This window comes from Glandiceps talaboti, chromosome 20 (assembly GCF_964340395.1).
Source record: "Glandiceps talaboti chromosome 20, keGlaTala1.1, whole genome shotgun sequence".
Lineage (NCBI taxonomy): Eukaryota > Metazoa > Hemichordata > Enteropneusta > Spengelidae > Glandiceps > Glandiceps talaboti.
The window spans coordinates 17,090,008-17,100,957 of NC_135568.1; the positions used below are offsets into that span (position 1 = coordinate 17,090,008).

A 10,950-nucleotide genomic window follows, 5' to 3' on the forward strand; every position below is an offset into this window, starting at 1 on the left:
GTCCCTTACCCTCTGGCACAACACGCAGCTAAAATGATATTGGTTTGGTGTTTCACTCATGGGATATTACGTTTTTGACACATTGTATAAATATAGACATTTCAACTCTAGACTAACAATAACAGAGACACAACACAGTAGGGTTCTTTGCCCACTGTGATAAACATTACTATTCTTGTACAGTGCAGTAAAACCAGGCTTCCAATGAAAACATTACACATGGACTTGATGATTTTACATTTTTCTCTTGTATTTGAAGGTGTGTGTGTGTGTGTGTGTGTGTGTGTGTGTGTGTGTGTGTGTGTGTGTGTGTGTGTGTGTGTAAAATGGCATGTTACATAAATGACACATTCAACCAACACCATTTTAGCTGTAAATTGGCTTATATTGGGAATTGAGCCTTCCCGCTTCCGATTTCTGTACATGGTGATCAAAAGCAGGGTAATATTCAAATAAACATACTGGTACAACACTAGTGTACGACAGAAATAGAATTTGGCATGCCTTCTTGTCATGAACAATGCATGGGCCCATGGTTTTTGTGAAATCCTGTCTAGCTCTGGGTGTACCACATGATGCTACAGTGACCTTTACAACAAAGGCTTATATATTAACTTCGTTCTTTTATCACAGAGAACAATTCACTAGGACTCATACACTGTAATGCTTACGTACTGAGTGATCGATCAAACAACGCATTGATGACTTCCAGCTTTGCATTGCATGACTGTCAGTTATCTGTCATAAATATAGTCGACTACCTTAATGAAATGGACTTCGATGACATTTTGATCTCTCTCGGCAAGTTTGGATATTTTCAGCGGAAGATATTCGTGATAAATGCTATTATTTTATTCACTGTTCCCCTTGCACTATTTGGGCAGCTGTTTACGTGTGCCGATGTATACCATACGTGTAATGAAGGCATATATACAATTGCAAGGGACGAAACCAGACACCAAGAAGACTATACTTTCGAGGACCATGAATGGCAGAATAGCCCATGTACTATCCTCTATCAGACATCTAGCAACATGTTGGGGTATAATTTGAGTCGCGGATTCAATGTCACGGCATTACTTAATGTATCCCTTGAAGATCAAGGTGAAGACCATGTTTCAATTTCGTGCAGTAAATGGACGTACGATAAGAGTCAGTACACATCGACAACTGTGACAGAGGTAATGACGTCGCTAAAAATAATACAAAATATTATATATTATATGACAGGATGAAATGGCAGGCCATTTTTACATACATACATACATACATACATACATACATACATACACACATATAGACAGACGGGTGGATGGATGGATGGATGGATGGATGGACAGACAGACGTTGAACTGGAAGAATAACCTTATAGGCTTCGGACAGTAAATTTATAAAATAGCAGATTATTATATTATCGGAGTGAACTATGTACCTATAGTATGTATCTATTTATATAGCGACAAGTAATGGCATAACATCAACAATATGTTAACAGTACATTGTATATGTGATATCATGCACACCGCTTCGACCTTGTTCAGTACTGAAAAGAATTTAAGATTCCAAGGACGACATTTATTTGTAGATTCACACTCATTCTCATATTACTATCTTAGACCAGAATGATCGTTGGAATAATGACTTGTAAAAATATCTGGTTAATGTAATTTCTGGTAAGCATTTCACTAAATACATTGACTAATCATAATGTGCGTAACTAAACCAGACTATGTCTACTTTTATCAAGGTCATCTGGTAAAAATACAATAGGGGTGAATTTCACAATGCAATGAAAGAAAAGCTTAACAATCGCCAGTGACATATACACATGCCATTAATAATCAACTGAAGGCCGCCGTAGTCAACCTACCTTCGCTATAGTTTCCATTATACCATAGTTTTATATGACAGCTTCAAACAAATTAATATGCATTGAAACTGTCGGGGATATTCGAACATGACCAGCTACAATTTTTAGTGCTTGTTCCTATCGCGGCGACATTTATAACATGTACTAAATTCAATTAATATAAATCACAGTGATTACTCTGCCATTAGACGACATAAAACAATAACGTACACAGAACTGAGGTGACCATGAATATGATATATTATTTTTTAGAAAGACATGTATAGGTTCACATAGTCGATGACCCATAGCAACATGTGATAAGACTAAATAAATCAGTTTGCAAATAGTACAGTTGACAAGTCAGTACATACATGTAGAGTATGATAAATCGTTTGGCAAATATCATGCTTCGAAGTCCTGATGCTGTTGGGAGTTTATTAACTTAGGTAATTAAAAACATTCCTTTGGATTTAGTTTCACAGCTCTTCCTATATATGGCCACTAGACCCCCAAATACTGAAAATTATATCTGCAAACTTGAGAACATTGACTAGTCAATAGTCAACGGATATGCTAGAGAGAGATAGAGAGAGAGAGAGAGAGAGAGAGAGAGAGAGAGAGAGAGAGAGAGAGAGAGAGAGAGAGAGAGAGAGAGAGAGAGAGAGAGAGAGAGAGGCATAAAGGCAAAGACAGAAACAGAGGGAGAGACGGCAACTGAGACAAACAGCTACAGACAGACAGACAGACTAGTCTGACAGACAGAGTTGTGTAAGTTGACCGTGATACTATTGTGTTTATGAACTAATTTGCCACGGCCCAATAAACCAGTTGCATTAATGTTCATTCCAGTGGAACCTTGTTTGTGGAAGCAAATGGCTGAGGCAGCTAGCACTTTCAATGCTGTACACTGGATTTTTAATTGGATCACTTACTTTTGGCGCTATTTCTGACAGGTATGTAATTTTATCCTAAACCGTCAAGACAAACGAATACAACAATTATGTCTGCATACACAGATGAAAAGTACATACACGTAAAGCATACGCATAATATATACTATATATGTTTACGTTGCATGTATGTTTATCAAAACACATCCATCCATCCACGCTCCACCTCGCCCATGTATTACATACATACATACATACATACATACATACATACATACATACTCAAAAATTTTGTGTTTTTTCAATGTATATCTAGATATGGACGATTAGTGGCAATTTATTCTGCGCTATTTCTTCAGTCCATCTTCGGCTTCCTGTCTGCTCTATCTCCAAATTTTGTCGTCTTTGTCATGTGCCAGTTTGTTGTTGGTTTTTCCAATCCTGGGGTCGTGTTTACTGCATATGCATATGGTAAGCAACTGCATTTATTGCCTTAATTATAATGTCTACAGTTGTACATCAGTTTTTGTATTCCCGTCCAAGGTCAAAGGGTGATAAAGGTCAGAAAAAGTACAGTGTCATTTCAATTTCAACTAATTATAAAATTATTATAATTGATTTAATAATTAACTGCATTGCAGGACTGTACTGCTTGAGGGTATATGTAGTAGGATTAAGAATAACAACAATATGCTATTACATTATACAAGTAACAGCATTCTTCAAAATTCTGTTCAAAGTAACAGGAATTATATGTTTTTCAAATATTTACCTAGAATAGGGCTCTCATAATTGTAAGATCTTTTGAATATATATATACAATTTTAACCACATTTACCCACAATGCCTTCCATAACGACAAATGTAAGCTTTTCAATGACAAAGTACTTCCTTCGCTCATTATCAGATTATGGATTCAGGGCTACCATACATGTGTATCCCGTGATACATAAATTTCATGAATTATGTAATTTTTAAATGACTACTTAAAGCTAAAAATTACACCAGCAAACTATCATATAACAGATGGGCTTTGTTATCAATGACATAGTATTGTGTACAAAATTGATGCTTACAATCTTAAGATATTTCCCGAGCCGTGTTGTCTCATCAACTTATACCAAATTATATAACATTCGAAGAATACATTGTTAACATAGAACCTAATTACCAAAATCAAAATCACTAATTATGCAAATTACGTTTTACGTTGAAAATATATATCTATAACATGCTTTATAGGCTGTCATTTCTCTTTTCAGTAATTGAATGGACAGCACCATCTAAAAGAGCTTTCATCGGAAACATGCTGGCTGTGGCTTTTGCAATTGGACATATGACCACGGCCTTATTAGCGTTCCTTATCAGGGACTGGAGGCTACTACAGGCAGCTATTAGCATACCACCTGCCGTCTTGTTAATTCTATGTCCACTAAGGTACGATGATGTGTGAAGAGTGGAGGTGTTGGAAGGGGGGGGGGGCTGGTTTTTATCTTTTCGAATAACATCATTACTAAGTGATCGTAATCAGGATTGTGCTGACGTAGAGGGGACAATTGTTCACGACAATGGTTTAGTATCGTCATAGGAAAGTATTAAAACACATTTATGTTTTAACCCAGGGTCTTGCCGGAGTCTCCAAGATGGCTTCTATCTCATGGTCATGTGAACGAAATGGACGTTATCATTCGGCGAGCAGCCTTAGAGAATGAAACATTTTTACCAAATTCTTATTTCTATGATCTCCAATCATCTAAGGTAAAACCTGCATTTGAAAATCCACTAACCTGTATACAGTAGCCATATGAATAAGAAATTCCTGTACATGTACGCACAATAACAAACTGTTTATATTTTGTGATTTTTTTGCAATTATAAACACAGACTTGATCAGTGTTGTTTTGGATTGCTTTGTCAACATGAAAAACTGTAAGAAAGTAATTGGGAATTTAAAATCCAAAATAAAATACACATTTTTCATTTCCATGACCGCTTTAAAGGTGGGGCCTAATTTTCAGTACTTTATCTAAAGAGTTATTTTGTAAACATATTTAGAATTCGGCATAGAATAAGTTAGTCAAAAAAGGATGATGTATACAGATTATTATTTTTCACCCCGTACATGGATTCATGTTATGGTTACATCTCAGTCCGATTGATAGAGTTACATGTATGACACGTACCTATACGATTTAATGCACTATTAGAAATAGATGATGATGATGATGATGATGATGATGATGATGATGATGATGATGATGATGATGATGATGATGGTGATGATGATGATGATGGTTTCGGTGGTGGTGGTGGTGGTGAAGGCGGTGGTGGCGATGATGACGATGATGTCAGGGAAGCAGAGATGGTAGTTTGGTAGCAGTAAGAAGAAGGCGGCGACACAAAGTGTTAGTACTGTAATAACCTTGAGTAACAAATTCCTATTTTTATTTCAGATTTTATCATTATCAAAACTTAAGCAACACAAAAGGTCTAACAGGAAACATGGTATTTTGGATTTATGTAGATGGCCCAAACTTCGACTGGCAACTATCAATATAATGTATGGTTGGTAGGTATTGGCAATTTTAGTCACAATCATTTACATTTTGTGAGGAAACGCAAATAAAGTTACCTCATTGTAACAACAAACTTGTGAGCAAAGTTTCGAAATATGCAAATGTTTGGCTGAGACCATTTGTTTATGAGGAACAATAATGACCAAGTCCTGATCCATGTTTGTAACTCACTACATGCGCGTGCACCCAGTACCTGTCACTTCATGCATAGGTACATGTGTTTATGTACATGTGGTTAAACATGACTTCGCTGTACCCGTGAATACATAATGAGCCGGATTATATAGTAATTTCTCCATGACAATGTACTGACTACCATTACATAATAGAATTGATTGTAAACTTTTATTATAAATCATATACAACTCTCTGAATGGACTAATACTAAACCTACATATCTGACCTTCACACGAAACCAACTCCCAGGACAACTTCGATCATCTGCCAAATGTTTACAGCATGATAAACCTATGTACAAACTACATGTAGTGTCATATGGTGGGAGAAGGTTCTCACGTGCTACATCCCGTCTATGGACTACATGGTCATTGTAAATGCGACAAAAACTAACAGCTAAAGCCTTAAAAAACTTAAAGAGATATATATTCTCCATACACCTTGGAACTCTACATCGTTGTGGAAACTGGCAATTTCTAAATTTAATAATTGATTGATTGCTTGCTTGATTGAAGTAAAATATTGAATTCATTTTCCTAACCGTGTGTTAAGAAGACAACCAGCAAAAATACGTAATAAGGCTATCATTGATTGCCAGAAACTCACTATTTTTCTTCAAATCTCTTTTAGGCTTGCTATCACGGTAGCATATTATGGTCTCTCTCTTCTATCGACTTCACTGGCAGGCAACGAATACTTGAATTTCTTCCTGTCAGGTTTGGTTGAAGTACCAGCGATAGTCGCGCCAATCTACGTTTTGAATCGCTGGGGTCGTAAAAAGCCAATAGCAATTCTCTTCATAATGTGTGCTGTAGCCTGCTTTTTTTATCCTATACCCCCAAAAAGTGAGTATAAATCATTTGCCGAAAAAAATGCTAAGTATTTTTTTGACAACCCATTCCATTCACAAGACTTAGTGGAGTAATATATTCATTTATGTATTGGAAGGGGAAACACATAGACCCACCTGAATTGAGTTTCTCTAAAACAATTCTGAATTAAATGTAACAAGCGTCCTTAGATTTTGTCATGTCAGACGATAAGACGTAGCTATATTCACAAGATTTTTATCGAGCCACACGATAAGATTTAACATGCTTGTAGGACAATTCAAACCAGACAATAAAATATGGCAATGGTAGAAAAGTTTTATAGAGGCAGACTATTTGTTTCGACCGATCAATTGGTTTCCAGTACACCAAACTTCACCCAGCCACATACGTAAATTCAAGAACACATTTTTCACTACAACAGTCGTCATCAATTACCTTCGACATCGTCATTCAAGACAAGACTTGCCGATTACTTAAATATGTAGTATTCATATCTTAGCCCTTGGCGTGATCCTCCTATGGAGGCGGTGTTAATTATGTATTCATCCAGACTGAAAGACAGCAAAATACAACCCATTATACATATAGTACAAATCAACTCCATCATTAACTATTAGTATACCAGTGTGTTATAATGAGAATGTCTATGAGGTATTTCATAAATCTCTGATTATAGGGCCCACCCTCCCATTTTAAATACCTCACTAATTTACAAAAGATAGTAAAGTCCACAGATGCTATAAATGTTTTATTTTTTCGTTCAGAATTCCGGTACCTTGTCACTCCTGTGATGATGATTGGAAAGTTTTCAGCAGCAGCTGCGTTCTGGTCAATAGCAATTTACACTAGTGAGATATATCCTACAGTCGTGAGGTAAATACGTATACATGAGTGAAGACATTAACGAACTTTGATATGATTTAAAAGAAGCTGCAGACGATGATGTTTACCAATACGACAGCAATTTTCGCAAACGGATACAGTTGCACTCACGTGATTCCGTGTCCATGGAACGGTCGCGCGAGCTCATCATTTGCATGTTTTCGCTATTGCACTACAGACTTGCACTGAGGTGCAAATGCCAATAGCATGCGCATACATGGCAATAATCATGGGTGCATATGTGATATTATTGATATACTGAAATTGATTCAACGTATCTTATATTTTATAGCCAAAGGTTGATTGAAAATAATTTCGATTTATGGAATGAGAGTGTATCAGATTTACAATAATGGAACACATAAATTACAGTAAACACTTCTTGTTAGCAAACATTAACCATGTTTCTTTTATTCTTCCCTAACAGAAATATTGGGATCGGTGTCAGTAGCGCTGCAGGTCGCATTGGCTCCATGATATTACCATACACATTCTTGTTAGCAGATATCTGGGGACCATTGCCGTACATTATTATGGGTTTTTTGGTCTGTACTGCGGGAATCAGCCTGCTATTTCTACCGGAAACGTTACACAGGAACCTACCAGCTTCTATTATGGAGTTTGAAGAAACGAATTGGCGAGTACAACATGTCCAATTGCTTATTATATAGCTGTGTTTTTAAACTGTGTTTGGGAAAGGTATAATAATAAGTAGTAGTAGTAGTAGTAGTAGTAGTAGTAGTAGTAGTAGTAGTAGTAGTAGTAGTAAAAAAAATTAAGAACAGGCTAGCCAGGAAACAACAGAAGCTGATTTCCACCTGGGCCCTGTTACCACACACCAAAAACTCATTACATACCACACTAAAAGAGATTACAAACAATGCGAAAGCAACGTTTAACAAGACAAGATGAAAAAGCAACAATACCAATAGATAAAATTACACCGCAATCCAGTTACACCATACTGGAAGTCATCCTCTCTGACATAATATGATTTAAGTATGTATTTCTAAAAGTATGAATTGTTTTGCACTGCCTAATATGTGTTTGTAGACTGTTCCATAAAACAGCTCCAGAGTATTTAAAGGTTCTCTTGCCGGATTATTGCTAATTCTCGAATAAAAGCAATTGTTTTAGTGTTAATATAATAAACATCAGTAAAACTCATTAATTGACAATTATGCAAGATCAAGTGTAAAGAAATACAAATATGGGATTCCAGGATAATGAGTTAGTTCTGACAGTGTTTACCATATATGTCAGTGAGTCAATTAACTTACATGCCTCAAATGGCAAGAGTAGCAAGACTCCAACTGAATGCCCTGTACATAAAAAGTGTATTTTTTAATTATTTTGCCTGTACGTATTGGCAGTTCATGTAATTGTAAGTGCATGCATGAAAGTGTAAAGAAAGAAGAGAACACCGAGTTTTGACATAGTCTGATGAAACGTACTCTCATAGTTAAAAAGAGTACAACATGTACGGTATACAATAAATGTAACTTAGTATGCCACCTTTGTCATTAAACACTCAGTGAAATAGCATTCTTGATGCATAGCAAAGCTGCAAAGGTTATAGATTTGGATTTAATAGCTTAAAGGTGAACACCAGTCCAGAAAATAATGACATTTCCTAAACGTAATTGGGTTCTGGAGAGGTATTTTAAGATCACCTACAAATTAAAGTAATAAAATGCAGATAGACGGCTACATACATACATACATACATACATACATACATACATACATACATACATACATACATACATACATAGAGATTTCTTTAATACAAAGAACACAAACACATAATATTGAACCTAATGTTTCCAACCCTATGTGTGGCTAATTTGCTGTGAACATGAATTTAAACCACACAAGGCCAATCAGAGATTAGAAGCCGACATCCTGACAAAGTTTTGCTTCATAGTAAATTCAGGATGAATTGTGAGATTTGGTGTCTGCTTATGTAGTTATTATCTTGTGTCAATCTTTTCCAACAGGAAAACCAGTGAAGTGAGAAAGGAATCAATTACTACCTGGGCTACAAATGAAAAATACCTTGTAGAGAATATAGTTTTGAAGCTTGACTTCGACCCTGACAGTATTACGTCTTCTGTGTGACGTCATATTAACAAGAGTGAAATATAGTACCTGTACTTCATATCAGCTTAATAAGGAATATATTGTCCTTATCTCTTTCAGTACATTTTCATATTGTTTTTGTTAAGGGCAATAAGTTCCCTGACATTTTACAGAGGGTTTGCCATCAGAATTACAAATGGAAATATGTGAAATTTTTAGATTTATATTGATTAGATTTAGATAGGTGTAATCCTTCATTGTTGGGATTCCAGCATAACTGGTGTCAAATTTCTAAATCCCTCCACTATCAAAGTGGCACCATCTGAGTTTACAAGTGTTTCACTAAAGTGAAAATACTTAGTACCCTCTATTAAACTATTTTTAAATTATTTTAATGTCAATACATGCTTTTTATAACATTACAATAATCTTCTGGCATCGTTAAAACAGTTGAATGCATAGTAGAGATTTCTTGAACATTGTTATATGTCTAATAAATTACGTCATCACTGATCACATCATTTATCAATTATATCTTGGTATCAGGTTTGAGTTCAGTTAATTGCAAGCGGTGGCTAAGTATGCTCCAGTAAGTACAATACTGTGAGTACCTTATAAATAGGCATCATAAACTACCTCCAAACAGTGGTAAGCTCAGCTTGTGCAGTTAACAACAGGTTCATTTCAATGTATAGACTGGGTGCCAACGTACCAAGTCATCTCTAATTCCGTCTGGCTAAATGAGAAATGTGCAAAGGTTCTTTATGCAAATGAGTACACCCCAACAGTTAGAATGATGTAAACAGTGTATAAGTAGCATCGTGATCTGACAAATGTACCATATTTGTACATTATGTAACTGCCTAAATAAACACAAATTTATTATTGGATAGAATGCTGTGATTGATTAACAAAGACAGGGTGTTAATGACTGTGTAAGTGGCTTTGTTGAATTTGAATGATTTTCATCTCAGGACCTCATACATTGGGTAAAAATATCTTCAGATAGCAATACCACTGATACAATAACAACAAGGGGATGCCTCTGATGTAGGTTTGTACGACGCTTTTATCAGTTTGTTTATATCTGTGGAACTTATAGTGTAACAGTAATAGTCATACTAGATTGTTAAAAACATGTAGCATTCTATCAGCTAACAGAGTCATGGGATCCTGACTACCCATGTTTATGTTTTGATAAGTTACCAACACTAATTACATAATGTCTTTGCATGAAACTTGTCTCATTCATGCTAGCTTATTATGAGCACACAAACACATCAGTGTAACATGTTCCATTTTATTTACATAAAATATAGTCTAGTTCCTGACAGACCGTATTCGTACTATTTAATCTTCATACGATACCGTCTAGTCAATCCTGTTACTATCGCACAGAATTCTGGGCTTCCCCCTATGTCGTTCATATAAACATGATGACGTCGTATCCCCACGTGATTTTAGTTAAAAATAGACTAAATAAATAGAATAGGTGGAGTCCTGGTCAGACATTGGATATCATATCATTCCTACTGAACATGAGAACGATGTTGACAGCCTGACAATTTGTGATGGATTACTACTGACATGTGCCATTCATGCTTCGACCACCATGGGGTTGAACCATAATTAATGCCTTGAGTCATGGGATTGACTAG

At 35.9% G+C, this 10,950-nt stretch overlaps 1 protein-coding gene across 1 annotated transcript; it reads left to right on the forward strand.

The window, feature by feature from the left end:
- Nucleotides 1–1,034: 1,034 nt before the first annotated feature.
- On the forward strand, nucleotides 1,035–9,331 carry LOC144450627 (organic cation transporter protein-like). Its single transcript, XM_078141272.1, has 10 exons — nucleotides 1,035–1,181; nucleotides 2,702–2,805; nucleotides 3,059–3,213; nucleotides 4,005–4,179; nucleotides 4,365–4,500; nucleotides 5,196–5,311; nucleotides 6,126–6,340; nucleotides 7,093–7,201; nucleotides 7,638–7,847; nucleotides 9,211–9,331. Exons 1-10 carry the CDS (start codon nucleotides 1,035–1,037, stop codon nucleotides 9,329–9,331), a joined length of 1,488 nt encoding a protein of 495 aa, XP_077997398.1.
- The last annotated feature ends 1,619 nt before the right edge of the window (nucleotides 9,332–10,950 follow it).

Bases quoted from the DNA above. Each gene is read 5' to 3' on its own strand.
- LOC144450627 (XM_078141272.1), top strand. From the start codon at position 1,035: ATGTTGGGGTATAATTTGAGTCGCGGATTCAATGTCACGGCATTACTT. The intron at 2,806-3,058 runs GTATGTAATTTT...ATGTATATCTAG, and splicing joins TTTGGCGCTATTTCTGACAG to ATATGGACGATTAGTGGCAA. The intron at 3,214-4,004 runs GTAAGCAACTGC...TTCTCTTTTCAG, and splicing joins GTTTACTGCATATGCATATG to TAATTGAATGGACAGCACCA.